At 38.8% G+C, this 18,341-nt stretch overlaps 1 protein-coding gene across 3 annotated transcripts in view; it reads left to right on the top strand.

The window, feature by feature from the left end:
- The window catches only part of LOC129862727 (chemokine-like protein TAFA-5), a 200,479-nt gene extending 186,568 nt beyond the window's left edge, over positions 1-13,911 (top strand). For 2 of the 3 annotated variants that reach the window (XM_055934638.1, XM_055934640.1), the window contains exons 4-5: positions 2,208-2,342; positions 12,798-13,911. In XM_055934638.1, coding sequence (XP_055790613.1) covers positions 2,208-2,216 — 9 coding nt within the window. In that variant the 3' untranslated portion in view covers positions 2,217-2,342; positions 12,798-13,911. The remainder of the gene's footprint in view (positions 1-2,207; positions 2,343-12,797) is intronic. The other variant, XM_055934639.1, reaches the window with a different exon arrangement.
- The last annotated feature ends 4,430 nt before the right edge of the window (positions 13,912-18,341 follow it).

Below are 18,341 nucleotides of genomic sequence, written 5' to 3'. Positions count from 1 at the left end.
ATCTAACTATGAGAAACAATTACGATACTCATATTACTTCCAATATTTTAACTATGCTGCTTATTGAAATAAAAAAGTCTGTTTTCTAATCAAAATATGACTGGGATTCACCTTGCCTCATTATCTTTATCAACAATGTATCCTTTAGCATCTATTATTTATACCTATATTCCACTATGTTGTTTCACTGTGCTTTACTATGTGTCTTAAAATCTTCACCATTCTTCCAAATATCATTATGCTTCATGCTGTGCTATCTATGCTACATTATCATGAGTACAGTGCCTTGCAAAAGTTTTCACCCCCTTTGGCGTTTTTCCTATTTTGTTGGATTACAACCTGTAATTTAAATGGATTTCTATATGTATTTCATGTAATGGACATACACAAAATAGTCAAAATTGGTGAAATGAAAAAGAAACTTGTTTCAAAAAATGTAAAATTATAAAAACGGAAAAGTGGTGCGTGCATATGACTCAACCCCTTTGCAATGATGCCCCTAAATAAGATCTGGTGCAACCAATTACCTTCAGAAGTCATATAATTAGTTAATTAAAGTCCACCTTTGTGCAATCTAAGTGTCACATGATCTCAGTATATATAGACCTGTTCTGAAAGGCCCCAGAGTCTGCAACACCACTAAGCAAGGGGCACCACCAAGCAACCGGCACCATGAAGACCAAGGAGCTCTCCAAACATTTCAGGGACAAAGTTGTGGAGAAGTACAGATCAGGGTTGGGTTATAAAAATTATCAGAAACTTTGAACATCCCACAGAGCACCATTAAATCCATTATTAAAAATGGAAAGAATATGGCACCACAACAAACCTGCCAAGAGAGGGCCGCCCACCACAACTCACGGACCAGGCAAGGAGGGCATTAATCAGACAGGCTACAAAGAGTCCAAAGATAACCCTGAAGGAGCTACAAAGCTCCACAGTGGAGATTGGAGTATCTGTCCATAGGACCACTTTAAGCCGTACACTTCACAGAGCTGGGCTTGATGGAAGAGTGGCCAGAAAAAAGCCATTGCTTTAAAAGAAAAATATGCAAACACATTTGGTGTTCACCAAAGGCATGTGGGAGACTCCCCAAACATATGGAAGGTGGTACTCTGGTCAGATGAGATTAAAATTGAGCTTTTTGGCCATCAAGGAAAACTCTGTCTTGCGCAAACCCAACACCTCTCATCACCCCGAGAACACCATCTCCACAGTGAAGCATGGTGGTGGCAGTATCATGCTGTGGGGATGTTTTCCAATGGCAGGGACTGGGAAACTGGTCAGAATTGAAGAACTGATGGAGCTAAATACAGTGAAATCATTGAGGGAAACCTGTTTCAGTCTTCTAGAGATTTGAGACTGGGACGGAGGTTCACCTTCCAGCAGGACAATGACCCTAAGCATACTGTTAAAGCAACACTCGAGTGGTTTAAGGGGAAACATTTAAATGTCTTGGAATGGCCTAGTCAAAGCCCAGACCTCAATCCAATTGAGAATCTGTGGTATGACTTAAAGATTGCTGTACACCAGCGGAACCCATCCAGCTTGAAGGAGCTGGAGCAGTTTTGCCTTGAAGAATGGGCAAAAATCCCAGTGGCTAGATGTGCTAAGCTTATAGAAACATACCCCAAGAGACTTGCAGCTGTAATTGCTGCAGAAGGTGGCTCTACAAAGTATTGATTTTGGGGGGGTTAATAGTTATGCATGCTAAAGTTTTCAGATTTTTTGTCTTATTTCTTTTTTGTTTCACACACAAAAATATTTTGCATCTTCAAAGTGGTAGGCATGTTACGTAAATCAAATGATACAAACCCTCAAAAAATCTATTTTAATTCCAGGTTGTAAGGCAACAAAGGAAAAATACCAAGGGGCTGAGTACTTTCGCAAGTCACTGTATGTATCTAAACATTGTGCAATCATAAATATATTTTTTTCTTCTATCAAAACATATTGGGAATTCCTGGAGACACAATATAGGTATAACACTGCAATAGAGAATGTTTCAATTGCTACAGTTTAGTTTTTTTTGTTCACACAAAACAACTTTAAGATATTGAACTATTGAACCCAAGTATACATTTTCACAGCACAAAAAAGTGTTGAAGCTAACCAAGGAAAATGTAATACCACTCTTAATTTAGTATAGGATCCATGTTTCACTTCATCTCTGCATATGACCAAACCAACTCTCCCTGTGATTTCAGGCCCTTTGACAACACACAAACAAAGACAGAAGGCATTTCCAGCCAGTCAGACAGCAAAAGTCAACCTCTTTTCAAGGACAGATAGGAGAGAAACAACAAACTGCAGATCCTGGCAGGCTAGAGCGACACAGCAAGGTACAGATGAATTCCGTTTCCCCTCAATGTCATATGCATGATTACTCCTTTGTGATGGCAAATTGCACACTTGTTTTCTCTTCTGTAATTATGTAACAGCATCCAATGAAATATTGAACACATTCAAAAATGAACAGTGAATTCTCAGTGATGAACCTGTAGGGTTTGAATGTTAACATATTAATGATATCTGAAATTATTAGTGTATTCGATCCCTGTCTAATCAGCTTTGGTCAATAATCGAGGGGAGATTCAATCTTCATGTTTTCTTCAAAGGCAGAGCAGGCAGTGGGACAAAATAAAAGTCTATATCACAGGTTGAATTATCCTTACCTCACTGTTTTGTCTCTTTTGAATTCCTATTACAGATGTACAAGATGTCATGATTTATTCAATGCATTTTTGCCCCAAATGTGCATATGTTCAAAGTCTTCACCTGGAAGCAATTACGAAACTTCCTTTTAACGTTTACGAACACCGGACATATTCAACCGATGTTGAGCATTCAAAAATACATAAGTTATTCTGCGTTCTGGCACACTAAACGAGAGTCTTTTTTAAAGAAATGTAGCTAGATAAACAATGAATCCAAATGCATGAGCCAGACGGTTAACGTTAGCTAGCTAGCTAACAGTACACATTAACTTGAAATGAAAATACTTTGCCAAAATTAGAATGGAGTCTTTTGTTAGCTAGCTAAACAATGGAGCATAATCACAACTCATGACGTTCCTACCCTGCATGAATCTGCAGGTAGCTAACCATTCAGGTTCTATGGCTATAACTAGTCAAGCAAATGTGTCTGAGATACGGAGAATAAGATAAGATCATGCACATAACATTAGCTTGCTAAGAGTACACTTGAACTGAAACCACTTTCTGTCAAAATTAGAAATGTGTAATATCAGAAAATCTTAACAGTATACATCATGTTTGGATGCATCTCCTGTCCGATGCCATGCATGGTTGCCTTAGTTTGGCGATGTAATCCAGACTGGTGTTTTCTCTATCTCCTTAGCTATCATACTCAAATTCTACTTATTTCAAAACTCGGTTCACCAGAAAGTGGAGCATACAAACATTTGCTTGCGACCTAACTGTACACTTTAACTTGACATTAGGTTTATGCAGTTTTACTACGTGATAAAAAAAAGTTAAAGCCACAATTTAAAGCCACAATCGACACGATTACCTAAACATACTGACCAGCTCCAATAAACAGACTCGTGTTATATGGCAAACCAATCCAAACTCATCTCTCGGCATGTCCAGCAGTCAATCATGGCTAGCGGGAAGGTTGCTGCTATTTCTGTGGCTAAACCAACTAGGCTCGTAATTTAACAATTGTATTTGAATTTTCAGATGACATACAAGTTTGGTGACAAATGCCTTCGAGAAGTCATTTCTGCCAAAAAATGCATTTTGATAAAAAAATATTTTTTACGTTCAAACAGCTCTCCTGTGAAGTCATGACTTATGCCTAGTTTCTTGAATCGGGTCACATATTGAATTGTGTTTGGTTGACAACGCAGGCAAATTTCAACATTTAAATGAGATGGAACTGTCCAAGCATTAGATACATCTGAGCCAATGGCTTAATCCCATTATGTAACCTATATTTTTGGTCGAGTTGGAGACACGAATCCAACATATCATTAGTTAGCTTGTCAACAAGTTAATGGGCTATTTATTGTATTTCAAAAGGGATATTAAATTGTGAATTAAAGCATCTGCAAAATGGCATATACAGTACCAGTCAAATGTTTAGCTACACCTACTCATTCAAGTTTTTTTTCTTGGTGAGGCATATTATTCTGTTTTAATGTTACTCCTGAATCACTATGAAAAATGTAAAAAAACTAATATTCAGTGTATTTTTAACAAAGCTGAGATTTCTTTTAAAGTCCTAAGTGTGGGAATACAGGTGAAATCAGTTACTGACGTGGACATGGTAGTGTAGCAGGAAGATCGGAATCCTGTGAACCAAGATGTTATGAGTTCAAATTAAGTAAGGGCATGTTGACCCTTTAGCTCAGTGTGGATGTTGCCTGTAATCCATTGCTTCTGGTTGGGGTATGTATGTATGGTCACTTTTGGGACAACATCATCGATGCACTTATTGATGAATCCAGTGACTGATGTGATGTACTCCTCAATGCTATCTGAAGAATCCCGTGAACATATTCCAGTCTGTGCTAGCAAAACAGTCCTGTAGCTTAGCATCTGCTTCATCTGACCACTTTCTTATTGACCGAGTCACTGGTGCTTCCTGCTTTAGTATTTGTTTGTTAGCAGGAATCAGGAGGATAGAATTATGGTCAGATTTGGAGGGCGAGGGAGAGCTCTGTACACATCTCTGTGTGGAGTAAAGGTGGTTTAGATTGTTTTCGCTCTGGTTGCACGTTTAACATGCTGGTAGAAATGAGGTAAAACGGATTTGAGTTTTCCTGCCTTAAAATCTCTGGCCACTAGGAGCGCCGCCTCTGGGTGAGCATTTTTCTGTTTACTTATGGCCGTATAAAGCTCATTGAGTGTGGTCTTAGTGCCAGCATTGGTTTGTGGTGGTAAATAGACAGCTATGAAAACTCTCTTGGTAAATAGTGTGGTCTACAGCTTATCAGGTGAGCAAAACCTTGAGACTTCCTTAGATTTCGTGCACCAGCTGTTGTTTACAAATATACATAGACCGTCACCCCTTGTCTTACTAGAGGCCGCTGTTCTATCCTGATGGAAAAGCTTCAAACCTGCCAGCTGTATGTTGTCGTCGTTGAGCCACGACTCGTGGAATAAGATAAGGTATTACAGTTTTTAATGTTCCGTTGGTAGGGTATACGTGATCTAGTTCGTTTATTTTATTATCAATTGATTGTACGTTGGCTAATAGGACCGATGGTATTTGTAGATTACTCTCTCGACAACAGATCCTAACAAGGCACCCGAATCTTCGTCCACGATACCTCCTTCTCTTTCTCCTGCGAATTACGGGGATGAGGGCCTTGTCGGGCATCTGAAGTAAATCATTCCCGTCCGACTGGTTGAAGAAAAATTATTCCTCCAGTATGGGGTGCGTATATGCTGTCCTGATATCTAGAAGCTCTTTTCGGTCATAAGAAACAGTATGTACAAAATAACGTACCAATAACGTGAAAAAACATGGACATTTGGTTACGGGATTGTAAAACGGCAGCCATCTCCGTCTGCGCCATTTCAGGTCACTTTGGGGATTGGTGTTTTCCCGCTAATTGATTGCATTTGTAACATTCACACTTATAGGCTACTGCCATGCGCACATTGCTGTGTTTATAATGTGAATAAATAGCCTTAAAGTTAACATTATTTTAAGTTGCATCAGTCTCATTGCTTTAAAAAAAAAAATTATGCCAGTGGTTGTATTCATTTGGGATCTATCACATTCCACAAATGTCCCAGACTATCTTTGGAATATTTATTTATTGTACAGAACAGGTCAACTTTTGTACTATGGGGGATAGTAGATTGACATAGGCTAGTGATTTTGCAGTTCATAAGGCCTACTCATCTTGTAGGCTGTGGAAAGTTCTTCCAATATCTTCAATATGCGCCTAGGAATTTGATAAGGACACGCTCAGTTGCATCCCCAATCTGTGTCTTCACTTGTAGCCTGTGAGAAGGACCTGATCAAGTGACAGATATTGTCTAATAAGAATTGAGATATCTGAGAGAGCCATGTGAGTGAGAGTTCCATCGGAGCACACATCCGGGAGAAAGGAATTATAATTATTATATTCAGCCCAATGGCACAACGGCCACTGGCCGCAAAAGGCATGGGTTTTTGGGGTGGGAATTACGACCAAACAAAGGGGATGCCGCCGGGAAATTCAATGCATTATCAAGTGCTTGTCAAATTGTCAATGAGAGACTGATGAAGCGTGTGCAGTCTGCACAAAAAAACTATGCAGAGCTCATGCCCTTCATGTAACTTTTTTCAAATGTAAAATGTATATGTTTCAAAGGTCTGCGTCAGTGGCTTGTAGCCTATGCGTGGAAGCCAGTAGATGCTAAATGTGTTTATGTTAATTAACTGGCAGTTATATGCTTGACAATCACCGGCTGACAAAATTTCATGGCCGCCGCAGCCCTACTTATGAAACAAACTGTTAATAAAAAATCCTGTCATTTTATAGTAAGTTACCGGGAAATAAGTCAAACTGAATTTTGTTAGTAAATATAACAAGCTATATTCAGGAAGTACACAGAAATTATAATTAAATTATTTTCTATACTGGAAAATTGGAAAGGAGAATTTGTTTTACTTTTTGACTGGAGTTTAAATGGAATTTACCTAAACATTGGTTAGCACATTTGGGACACAACCACATCTGGGATTTGAACTCATAGCATCTTGGATGCATTCAATAACCTCTGGATTTGAGGCACACCGTCTGTAGCATTTCCATACACATTCACTACCTATAATATATCTCTGCACTTAACAAAAGTGTGCCATCTGCATGCTATTTTAGAACCAAAATGATGTGAGTTCAAATCCCAGTTAAGGACATGTTGGAAATAGTGTAAATTAACATACACAATGAATTCATGCGTGTCAAAAATAAGTAAAAAGTAATCACATGAAAATCCACATGTGAAACGTCATTTGAAATGTCAAGTGTTTCAAATACACATTGTTTCACATGTGAAACTCCATGTGAAATTCATCAAGTGAACTGTCCAAAAACACATGGTTTCACATGGAAAATGTCACATGTGAAGGTTTCCAAAAACACATGGGGTGTTTCTCAATATGCGTACTACCGTGCTCCACACTCATGCTCCGAGTGCATTCTCAACCACATTCTCTTGAGTACGTTCTTGAGAGGACGAGAGTGTGGAGAATGTCTAGAGCTGGTTCTCTGTCTAGAGCTGGCCATCCGACCAAACTGAGCAACCGGGCAGGAAAGCAAGAACCCAATGACTACTCTGAGAAAACTACAGAGTTCCTTGGTTGACATGGGCGAACCTGTCAGAAGGACAACAATCTTTACAGCACTTCACCAATCTGGGAGAGAAGCCAGACTGAAGCCACTCCTGAGAAAAAGGGACATCACAACAGGCCTGGAGTTTGCAAAACGGCACGTGAAAGACTGAGATCATAAGGCAAAAGACATTGTGGTCTGATGAGACAAAAATGTAACTCTTTGGCCTGAATGCAAAGCTCTACATATGGAGAAATCCAAGCACAACTCATCATCTGTCTAACACCATCCCTACGGTGAAGCATGGTGGTGGCAGCGTTGGCCTATGGGTAAGGTTTATGACCCCCCCATAAATATCTTTCTCCCTTCCCTCTCACTTGACTCTACAGAGGGACTCTTGAATAGCCTTTGTTAAACCGAGAGTCTGGGAACATCAAACAAGTGGAGGGAAAGGAACCAAATTTCGGTTATAGAACCAGTTGAAAATATGCGTTGGTACTTAATGAATATGTTGTCAGTTCGGTTGTCATCTGAGACATTATGACTGATGACAGGACGACCTAAACTGTATCTGGGAAATTCTATATATTGTAGTTATCAGATTCACATGGAATTGTTGTGCAATTCAAATGTTTAAATATATAATTATTTGGTACCAGATGAAATGTAATTTTAGCTTCCAAATGAGAGATTTGGGTTTTCATAAGGTTAGGGCTCTGCTCAATCAGTGGCCCGCCCCTGTGAAGAGACATGGGTTATAAAACTATGAAACACACCCTTCTCCCTCCACTATATAAAGCCTTGACAAAAATGTAACCTTCTGTTCCGGGTACATTAGGACTACGGTCCGATGTCAGAAGGGTTCAGACAATAACTAAAGAACGAAGCCAACCTCAGCGTGAGCTTTGGTTGTGAATGGTATGAACTTTGAACTCTTATTCGCTACAGAAGGGATACCTCCTAGCCGTTGAGTTAGCAGCGGCCACTGTAAACGTGGGCTAGGAGAGGACAGACAGAGTATCCCGTCTACCACACAACAACGTTTCCCGTTCAACAACAAAGACACTCTTCAAAGGACAAAGGACTCTGTGGGGCAACACGACCTTCCATCTACAACCAACCTATTGAAGCGCAGCTCAGAGTAAATATTTATTGCATTTTCCTTTTCCAAATGGGCGGTATTTTAGAATGCATAAGATTCTGTATTTACGATAGAGTAGCTGCCTACGGCCCGATAGAGACATCGCTTCTCCCTTTGTTCTTCAGTCTTTCCGCTCTTTCACTCAAACCTAACCCCCTTTTCTTTGGGTAACCAGCTGTCATATCTGTTCCGTCCGCTAGGGACATTTTCCTTTATGACATAATTTGTAATCAATGTATGGTTAATTCTGTGTGATTAGTTAGATATTTAGTAAATAAACAATTAAACCCAATTTTGTATTGCTGATTCAACTTGTTAGCCAGGGTTCATAAAGATAACCAAGAATTTACAACTTTCAGATGAGACTGAAATAAGGTGACGATTAATATTGACTGCTACTGATGTAAAATATTACTAGGTCTTTAAGAGTTTATTCGGAAGATAACTGCTCTATAAATATTATTTTGTGGTGCCCCGACTTTCTAGTTAATTACATTTACACGATTAGCTCAATCAGGTAATATTAATTACAGAGAAAGGATTTTATAGAATAGCATGTCATATCACTTAATCCGGCAGAGCCAAAGACACGACACAGGTAAGGATAGAGGGAACAATGAATGGAGCCAAATACAGGCAAATCCTTGGTGAGAACCTGCTTGAGAGTGCAAAGGACCTTAGACTGGGGCAAAGATTTACATTCCAACAGGACAATGATCCCAAGCATACAGCCAAAGCAATGCTGGAATGGTTTTAGAACCAGAATGTGAAAGTCCTTGAGTGTCCCAGCCAAAACCCAGACTTGAATCCCATTGAATATCTGTGAAAAGACTTGAAGATTACTGTTCACCGCTGCTCCCAATCTAACTCAACAGAGCTTGAAAAAAATCCAAAATCCACATGTGCAAAGCTGATACAGACATACCGAAGATGATCTATCTCCTTAATTCCAAGCATAGACGCATTGGGGAAGTCACCCTGGTTCCCGTTTTTACAGTATTTGGTTTGTCTCGGACAGGGATCAAACTAACAACCTTCGGACTGACACTCCAACTACAAGGCCACTGAGTTGGTCAAAAGAAATAGTGCAAGTTATCTTAATAGGTGTGGTATCAATGAGGGGGTGCGATGAAAGGGGACACTTTTTTCATTATTGAAGTATCAGTCATCAATATAGCTAGATATCCAATTATTTAAACTAAGCACTGGCCACTATATCCTCTATATCAGGATAATGGTGTATTGTTAGTGTGGGGACAGTGACTTATGCTGCCACTCCAGTCCATTTTGCCATAGGCATACCTCAGTTAATTTCCTTTGTGAAAACCCTGAGAGCATGTATGGAAGAAATCTTGCTTCACTTTGTAATTTCCTCTATGATTTTGTATAATTGTATGCATAACCAAATCGCTTGAGTGCAATGTAGAGCCCCACACTATATTTGGTACATTAGGGCCGTGGCAAATCGCAGTGAATTTGGAACGACCCTGATTACATTTAAAAGCTTTATCTGTGAATGGAAACGATCCGTCACACTCTTTAACTCCTGTAATGTTGGGTCATCATAGGACTTAACACAACTGTGGCAGGGCTGGTATTTAATTGAATTAAGGCCCAGTCAGACAGTGAGGTCTGCCTCACGCCACAGTATTCTCCACTTCATTTACATCTTTTGCGTGTCTAATCTCGACCTGAGAAACAGCTTGGCATCTTAAGAGAGAGTTCATTCACTGAAATGAACGTCGCACAGTCAGAGAATAAAGAACATTCAATCCCTTGATCAAATGAAGAAAGAGCTCTAACTCAAACAGATGGTAGGAAGTTGGCAGTGTTTTTCCACTGTGCAATTTCATATACAGAATTTAATACATGTATATGGAGAAATAGTTAATATTGTAACACGTTTGCGTCTCAGAGAGAGAGAGCACCAGATTGTAAATGTCCAGCAGTGGTGTAAAGTACTGAAGTAAAAATACTTTAAAGTACTACTTAAGTACTTTTTTGGGGGGTATCTGTGTTTTACTTTACTTTTTCTATCTTTACCCCTTTTTCTCCACAATTTCGTGGTATCCAATTAGTAGTTACAGTCTTGTCTCGTGGCTGCAACTCCTGTACGGACTCGGGAGAGGTGAAGGTTTGAGAGCCGTGCGTCCTGCGAAACACAACCCAACCAAGCCGCACTGCTTCTTGACACAATGCCCACTTAACCCGGAAGCCAGCCGCACCAATGTCTCGAAGGAAACACCGTACACCTAGCGACCGTGTCAGCGTGCACTGCCCCCGGCCTAGGAGTTGCTATTGCGCGATGGGACAAGGACATCCCTACTGGCCAAACCCTCCCCTAAACCAGTCGATACTGGTTCAATTGTGCGCCGCCCCATGGGTCTCCCGGTCACGGCCGGCTGTGACAGAGCCTGGACTCAAACCCAGAATCTCTAGTGGCACAGCTAGCACTGAGATGCAGTGCCTTAGACAACTGCACCTCTCGGGAGGCCCACTCTATTTCTATTTTTGACAGTTTTTACTTCACTATATTCCTAAAGAAAATATTGTACTCTTTACTCCATGCATTTTCCCTGACAACCCAAAGTACTTGTTACATTTTGAATGCTTATGAAAATTGTGAAATTCACACACTTATCAAGAGAACACGTGGTCATCCCTACTGCCAATGTTCTGGCGGACTAAACACAAATAATGTCTGAGTGTTGGGCTATGCATACATTATAAAAACAAGAAAATGGCGCCGTCTGCTTTGCTTAATATAAGGAATTTGAAATGATTTATACTTTTACTTTTGATACTTAAGTATATTTGAGCAATTACATTTACTTTTGATACATAAGTATATTTAAAACCAAATACTTTTTGACTTTTACTCAAGTAGGATTTTACTGGGTGACTTTCACTTTTATTTTAGTAACTTTCTATTAAGTTATCTACAATTTTTTATGATAATTGGGTACTTTTTTCACCACTGATGTACAGTATCTGCAGTTAGAACTATTGGGGAGTAGTCAAATAGTAATTTTACTACAATTTGCAGGAGTTTGGTGGTAGTTGAACTAAACTCACATCTAAGTAATGTTTTCAGTATTATGTTTTCTGTGTAGAAGTGTAGGTAACTACTGGAACTACACACTACCTTTAGCAAAAATAAAATGTGGGTGAAGTAAGCAATCATTTTCTTTCTTTTTGTGGCATCAGACCTGCCTAATTCTCACTAGAAACATTGTTTTTGTTTATAAGTGGCTAAATGGCTAAAAGACCCAAAGTGATCTGTTCTTGCAATTTGTAGTCTGACATTAAAGATTTACAAATTATTTTCACAATGTAGTGAACTACTTTTTCAAAGTAGTTAAGTAAACTATATTTTCTGAAGGGAAGCTTTAGTGTAGCTTAATGTCTTCCAGTGTAACGTAATTGGTAGCTTACTCAAGCCACAAAGTTTTCTGAGTCACACATGCAGTGGGGTCCAAAATGATTGACATCCTTGATAAAGATGAGCAGTAATGACTGTATAAAATAAATAATTAAAATACTGAGCTATATTGTATGATAAAAAAAATAATATGTTTTTACTTACCAGAATTACGGATAGTTCTAAATGAATAGTGAATAATGATGAGTGAGAACGTTACAGAGGGTAAAATATCATACCCCCAAGACATACTAACCTCCCCTGTTATTGGTAATGGTGAGAGGTTAGCATGTCTTGGGAGGTATGATCGTTGACCCTCTAACTTTCTCACTCGTCATTATTCACAATTCATTCAGTGTTTAGAAACATTATATTCTTATTTACAATAAAAGTGACACAATACATTATTTACCATTCATTTCTATTGGACACAAAATAATGTGAAACACAATCAAAACAAACTGAAAATGCGTCCATCAAGTTTGTAGCGTAACAGCTTCATGTAGTCATTCCATGCTATAGTAATATGGGACCAATTACTACACTTTTGAGTACTTCATTTATAAGAATCTTGAGGGGTGTCAATAATTTTACCCTTATCTTTTTGAGAAGAAAATATATTACTTGTTAAATGAAATCTCTTTAAACAATTTTCTTAGTATAAAATAAATAAAAAATGTTGCATGCAATATAGCTCAGTATTTTAATTATGTATTGTATGCAGTCATTATTGCTCATCTTTATCAAGGGTGTCATTCATTTTGGACCCCTCTATAGATGTAACATGCTGCATTGAGTTGCCTGAATTGATGGGATGGCCGTCACCATAAACACATTGCTTACACAAGCAGAAGGGCTCTCATTGCAGAGCCAGATGTAGCGTGTCGTTATGGATTCTCTGCTCCCCTGACGGCTGTTGTGTTCCTATCGATTCTCAGGTCTCCTGACGATGGCGGGGAAAGACCCTCCGGAAAGAGAAAGGGGATGGTGTGTGAGCTGCTTCCCATGGTCAATCGTCACCGCCTGTGTGGATCATACGTTGTCTTATCATCAGCTGTCTGTCCATTGTCCTGTGCAACAGAGTGAAACCACATAAAATCTACGGTGCCAAAGGCCCGGACTCCGAATACAGGAGCTGGAGCTAAACATCGAACCGATGGACTCTGCAATACTGTATTATTCTGTGGGAGACCAAACTTATTTTTCAGTTGAATTTGGATAATTCCAAAGTGGGTCGTCTTGAACTTCTGGATATGACCCAGGACGAGATTCTCTTTTGGAGTTTACACTTGGGAACTCCTCTGTAGTGTTTTTACAGAATACAGACCAAAGTTAAAGACCATGTTATGGAGGACACAGTGGACTATGGGATAAGGGGTTTAGAGACTTATTAAAGTTGATAAAACATGCAATCCTGTATTCCCACTCACACTTTGATAGACATACCCACAAATGTACACATGGTGACTTATTTCGCAGAGTACTTGTGTACAAATTAATGACAATAACTGGATGGCAAAAGAAATAAGTCAAAGGACATGGTGTAATTTGTCAATGACATTTATTTTAGACTACTAAAATGTACTTGTGTACTCACTGCTCTATTTTGAACATTCATTAAATCAGATTTACATTTTCCATTGCTATATTTTGAAAATTTGCAGTCAGCATGGCTGGTTATAGTGAAACAAGCAAATCATTTCTCACCAGGAAAGAAGAGGAGGAAAAGAGTAAATCCGTCATATCTGTTTGGGGGAAAGAAACATTACATGTATTTTCAAAAGCCTAAAGTTATATATTTAACAGTTTTATATGTTGTATCTTTGTAGAAACCCTTATTTGGCACTGGAAATGTGGTCACATTGCAATCATAAACTGTGCATACACAATGAGCTATGTCCTTAAGCTACTGGTCTGTCTTGTTCATTTGAACAAAGTCAAGTGGCTCTGCCTTTTCATTCTGTTGAATTATTTTTTCATCATAAAATCAACTATTTAACATGAAATGAGGTGGAAATTACAATATTAAAGCAACCAGACAATAGTACAGAACCTGTTTATGAAGAAAGGTTATATTTTCTACATTTGTAGCCCGCAGTTACCTTTGTGAAAATGTTGCACGATTTCAGGTTTTAATTTTCAAATCATCTTTACTACTTTAAACAACCAAGCTACTGCCATATTTAATGGAAGGGGGAGACACAACGAGACATTTCATGATTTTCGAACTGGTAACTACAGAGTTTGCAACTAAAGCTCAGAAAGTTATAACTCTATGTACATTTCAGCAAGTTAACTTTACGATAGCCAATGGGGGAGGGAAGCTCTCGAGCTAGTAAGCTTTGACCCTGCTGGATAAGCTACCACCAACATGCTGTTTTGCATGCTGTTCAGAATAAACCCCACTGAAGGTAGTGAGCCGTGTGAGCACCCTTTTATCAGTGCAAACCTAGTGTTGGGATTATGCCACAGCAGTTCAGAGTATTCTTCTTTGATCAGAATTGGTTCAATATTATTAACAAATACAAATAGTAAATGGGCCAATTTTATTAGAGAGACTTCACGGGAATATAATTTGAATGGGTAAACGTTGATTTACATCATCCTACAGTATGCACCAGGCAAAATGGATTTAATTAATTGTTCCCTCATTATTTCAATTGACATAATCCGGTTGCATCAATGTGGCTGGCTGGTAGAATGTGCAAAAATGCGTGTGTCTCAATAACATACAGTACATTGTATGCATGGTATACGTTCGCAATATTTCCCTCTTAAAGATTTTAAGGCTGGAAGAACAATTCATGAGTTTAGTGTTCTGTTCTCAAATGGCCATTTATATGGATGTTGAATAGACTGATTTCTCCTCTGTTTTCATCATCATTAAGAAAAATGTGATTTGATGTGGGTGTGTTATGTTCTCTATACAATGTGCAAGTGACGCGTCAATTTTACTTCTGCTAAGAATGAGCCTCAATTTTGCGTCGTGCAAGCAATGAAAACATGGCCATTTAATATATATAAAATTGTATAGGTGTTTCTGAGTGAATTAACTTACCATATGCCGTTTTTTCAAAGTATTTCATTAAGACTACACACATGAACTATAAATATTTCTACAAATCTGACATACATTTTTTTGTAAATACTGGCTGGAAACATTCAGTAAAAAAAACCTGACTAATTTAATAAAAAACACAGAAAATGGCCTGTAACTAACAATGTCACGATCGTGTTGACGTGAACGAGAGGACCAAGGCGCAACATGATTTGAATACATCTTCTTTAATTTATAACAACAAAGATGATACCAAACACTTATACAACACTAACAAAAAACGATCGTGAAACTTCAAACGTAAGTGCACACACAAACTACTTACGTCGACATATACATATACAATGATCCACAAACAGCTAAAGCCTATGGCAGCCTTAAATATGGCTCCCAATTAGAGACAACAGAAATCAGCTGTCTCTAATTGAGAACCCATTCCGGCCACCATAGACTTTCCTAGACAACTACACCCAACATAGACACAGCTAGACACATACACTCAACACAAAACCATAAACTACAACCAACACCCCCTCTACCATATAATACCCCAAAATACACACATACCCCATGTCACACCCTGACCTAACTAAAATAATAAATAAAACAAATAATACTAAGGCCAGGGCGTGACAAACAACTTCTGACCATTCTGTAAGTCCTCAGCTCGAGCGGGCAAGCTCCGGAAGGTTATGCAGCAGGAGACTTCTCTAACTTTCTGCGAGGTGTCTTATTTCTTGAGTGTCAAATATTTTGATAAAGGCATCCGGTACAAATATTAATATCATTTTATATACAGTCAGGTCCAAAATGATTGGCACCCTTGATAAAGATGAGCAAAAAAGACTATAAAATAAATAATACAAATACTGAACTATATTGTATGCTCAAACAAATGGGACAATTATATTATGTTATACTAATGCAATTGCTCAGAGAAGGATTTTGTTTAACAAGTATTACAAAAACATTTTTTAAAGATAGGGATCACAATTATTCTCAATACTCCAGCGCCCTAACCTTGCGAGGAAACAACACTGAGCCTTTTTCATTTTTTTTGCTGAGATTGGAGAACACATTGGGAGGCATCTTAGACCATTTCTCCATACAAAATCTTTCCAGATGCCTGATATCCTTCGTCTGTGCTTATGTACACCCCTCTTCAATTCAAACCACAGGTTTTCAATGGGGTTCAAGTCCGGAGACTGAAATTGCCATTGCGAAATGTTGATTTTGTGGTCAATTAACAATTTCTTTGATGTGTGCTTTGGTTTATTGTCTTGCTGGAAGATGCGTTTGACAGTTGTGTTTGTGATGCTAACGTTAGCTCACGAATGTGAGGATTTTAAATGTTTTACAAAACCAAAGCTGTTTATAAATAAGAAGTCTTGTTCTTTCAACATAACATTGGAGACAATGTATTGTATCTATATCTCGTTCGTTGTCTCATGTCAATCAAACAAGTCCCGAGGCAGTGCGTGCTAATGACAATTGGGTACTTCTGCAAAGAAATGGGCGGGCTGATTAGGTTGATTCTGCTGCTACGATTGGATAGTGTGTAGCAGTGCAGCATGCTCAGATCATTTGGGTGCTGCCAGCTGCCCTGCGGGCACAGGGACGTGATTGAAATCCAAACCCAACGCTAAAATATCCAAGGAAATTGGCATCATCATTAATTTCCTAAATCTTGCACATCTCAGTTTTGGAAAATACTGACTCTATGACTAAAGTTATCAAGCGTACACCTTTTAGTCAATTTTGGCACTATAGTTGAAGTTCATGACTACTATCGACGCTCCAAACGCCGTTTTCAAACAAATAAGTTGTTTTTTTGGTTCAGCTGCTTTTTAAATGCATGTGTGCCACCAAATGAAAATATCAAAGAAGATATCAAATCACTTGCATTAAGTCTTATGACATAAACTATTCTATTAAGTTAATATATTCACATAATGTGAGTCTTTCTAAAGCACAAAATATATAGAATGGTCAAAATGTAGACTTTAGTCTGAGGGGCTGCGGTTTTCTTTATTCTGGCCAAGTTTTTGAAAAAACGGATCATACTGTGAGACTTTCTATATCTTGAAAAATTGATTGCTATCATGTGAAACATTTTGGGACTGTATCATCTAGTGGCATTTTCCTTTAATGTGGGCTATTTTTTAGCCCCTTTCTGGTTTCTTGTTAGTGCTTTACTGGGAGGCTTATCAAAGGTAAACAAGACAATTAAATGTACATTCGAGCTGATAGTGCTCACAGTGGGCTTCCTACTAGGGCTAATCGCCTCAGTGCTAACAGTGTAAATCAGTTTCATAGACACATGATTACTGCTGACAATAGCTTTCGGATTGACAGAGGCATTTAGGGGAGTTAGAGGAACATAAAGTAGGTTACTTTATGACTGAAAACACCCCTGGAAAAATCTACAGCAGCACGACAAGAACTCAGCCACAAAATGGTAGGGATTACCTGAGCAAGGCCTGCTGAGAAGTCAATGTCTCCAAGCGGCCTTGAAACGAGAGGACAGGGTCCAGCCACCAAGATGATTTGGATGGACTCCATCATTCCTGTAGAGAATTTTGTGTTTCCAAAAGGTGTCAAAGTTATCTACAAATGTTATGCCAACAGAGCTACAGTAAACTTTTAGCCAGATGTGTAATGCCAGTAGCCTGCTGAATTGTTCGCTGCCGCAGCCCAGCGATGGAACAGGAACTGAAATAATCGGCCAGTTTTTGGAGACTTTTAGAGCTCAAATTAGTTCTTTTACAATCCAGTTTCAGCAGTTACCGAGCTTATCCCTCATAATGTCGTTTGACCGAACATGGACAATGTCAGCGTCAGCCATCGGCAGCTGTCGTAGAACAGTAGGAAGCAGTTTAGTAATGTTCTGTACTTGTGCCCCAGGATAGCACAGGTTTTTTACCCCGGGAACCGAGATGTTTCTCAGCATAGAGCTGCCGGTGTGTGTGTAAGAGAGAAAGAGCACAGGAGAGAGAGAGATTCTTCCTCCAACACAACACTGATTTTCTATGTGCGATGAAGTTCAAATCAAAACTTTTTCAGGAGGATAAAAACATCTGACCGTGGACCAGGGTTAAAGGGGCAACTTCTACCAAATCACAATTGAAACATGCTTTACATTATGGCGCAAGGTTATGTCCGTCTTATCCTTGAAACATTTGGTTGACTGTATAAGGTCTGTATGGGTTTTGCAATGTGCGGTAACAAACAGTGACAGACCATGTTTCTGATCTCCAGCTTTAGGTTCCCCACCAAAAAAAGTATAGTTGTTAAAGAGAGCAGCCACACACATCAGACACAGAACCTGATGTTTTAATTTGATTGATACGTAACATGAACTAGCAATACAATTGTCGCATTGTACATTGTTGTTTGGATTACATACAGTATATAATGTTTTACT

This window comes from Salvelinus fontinalis, chromosome 9, assembly GCF_029448725.1.
Source record: "Salvelinus fontinalis isolate EN_2023a chromosome 9, ASM2944872v1, whole genome shotgun sequence".
NCBI classification, from domain to species: Eukaryota; Metazoa; Chordata; class Actinopteri; order Salmoniformes; family Salmonidae; genus Salvelinus; species Salvelinus fontinalis.
The sequence above is the reverse complement of the archived record's forward strand: the minus strand, read 5'-3'. Positions and strand labels throughout refer to the sequence as shown.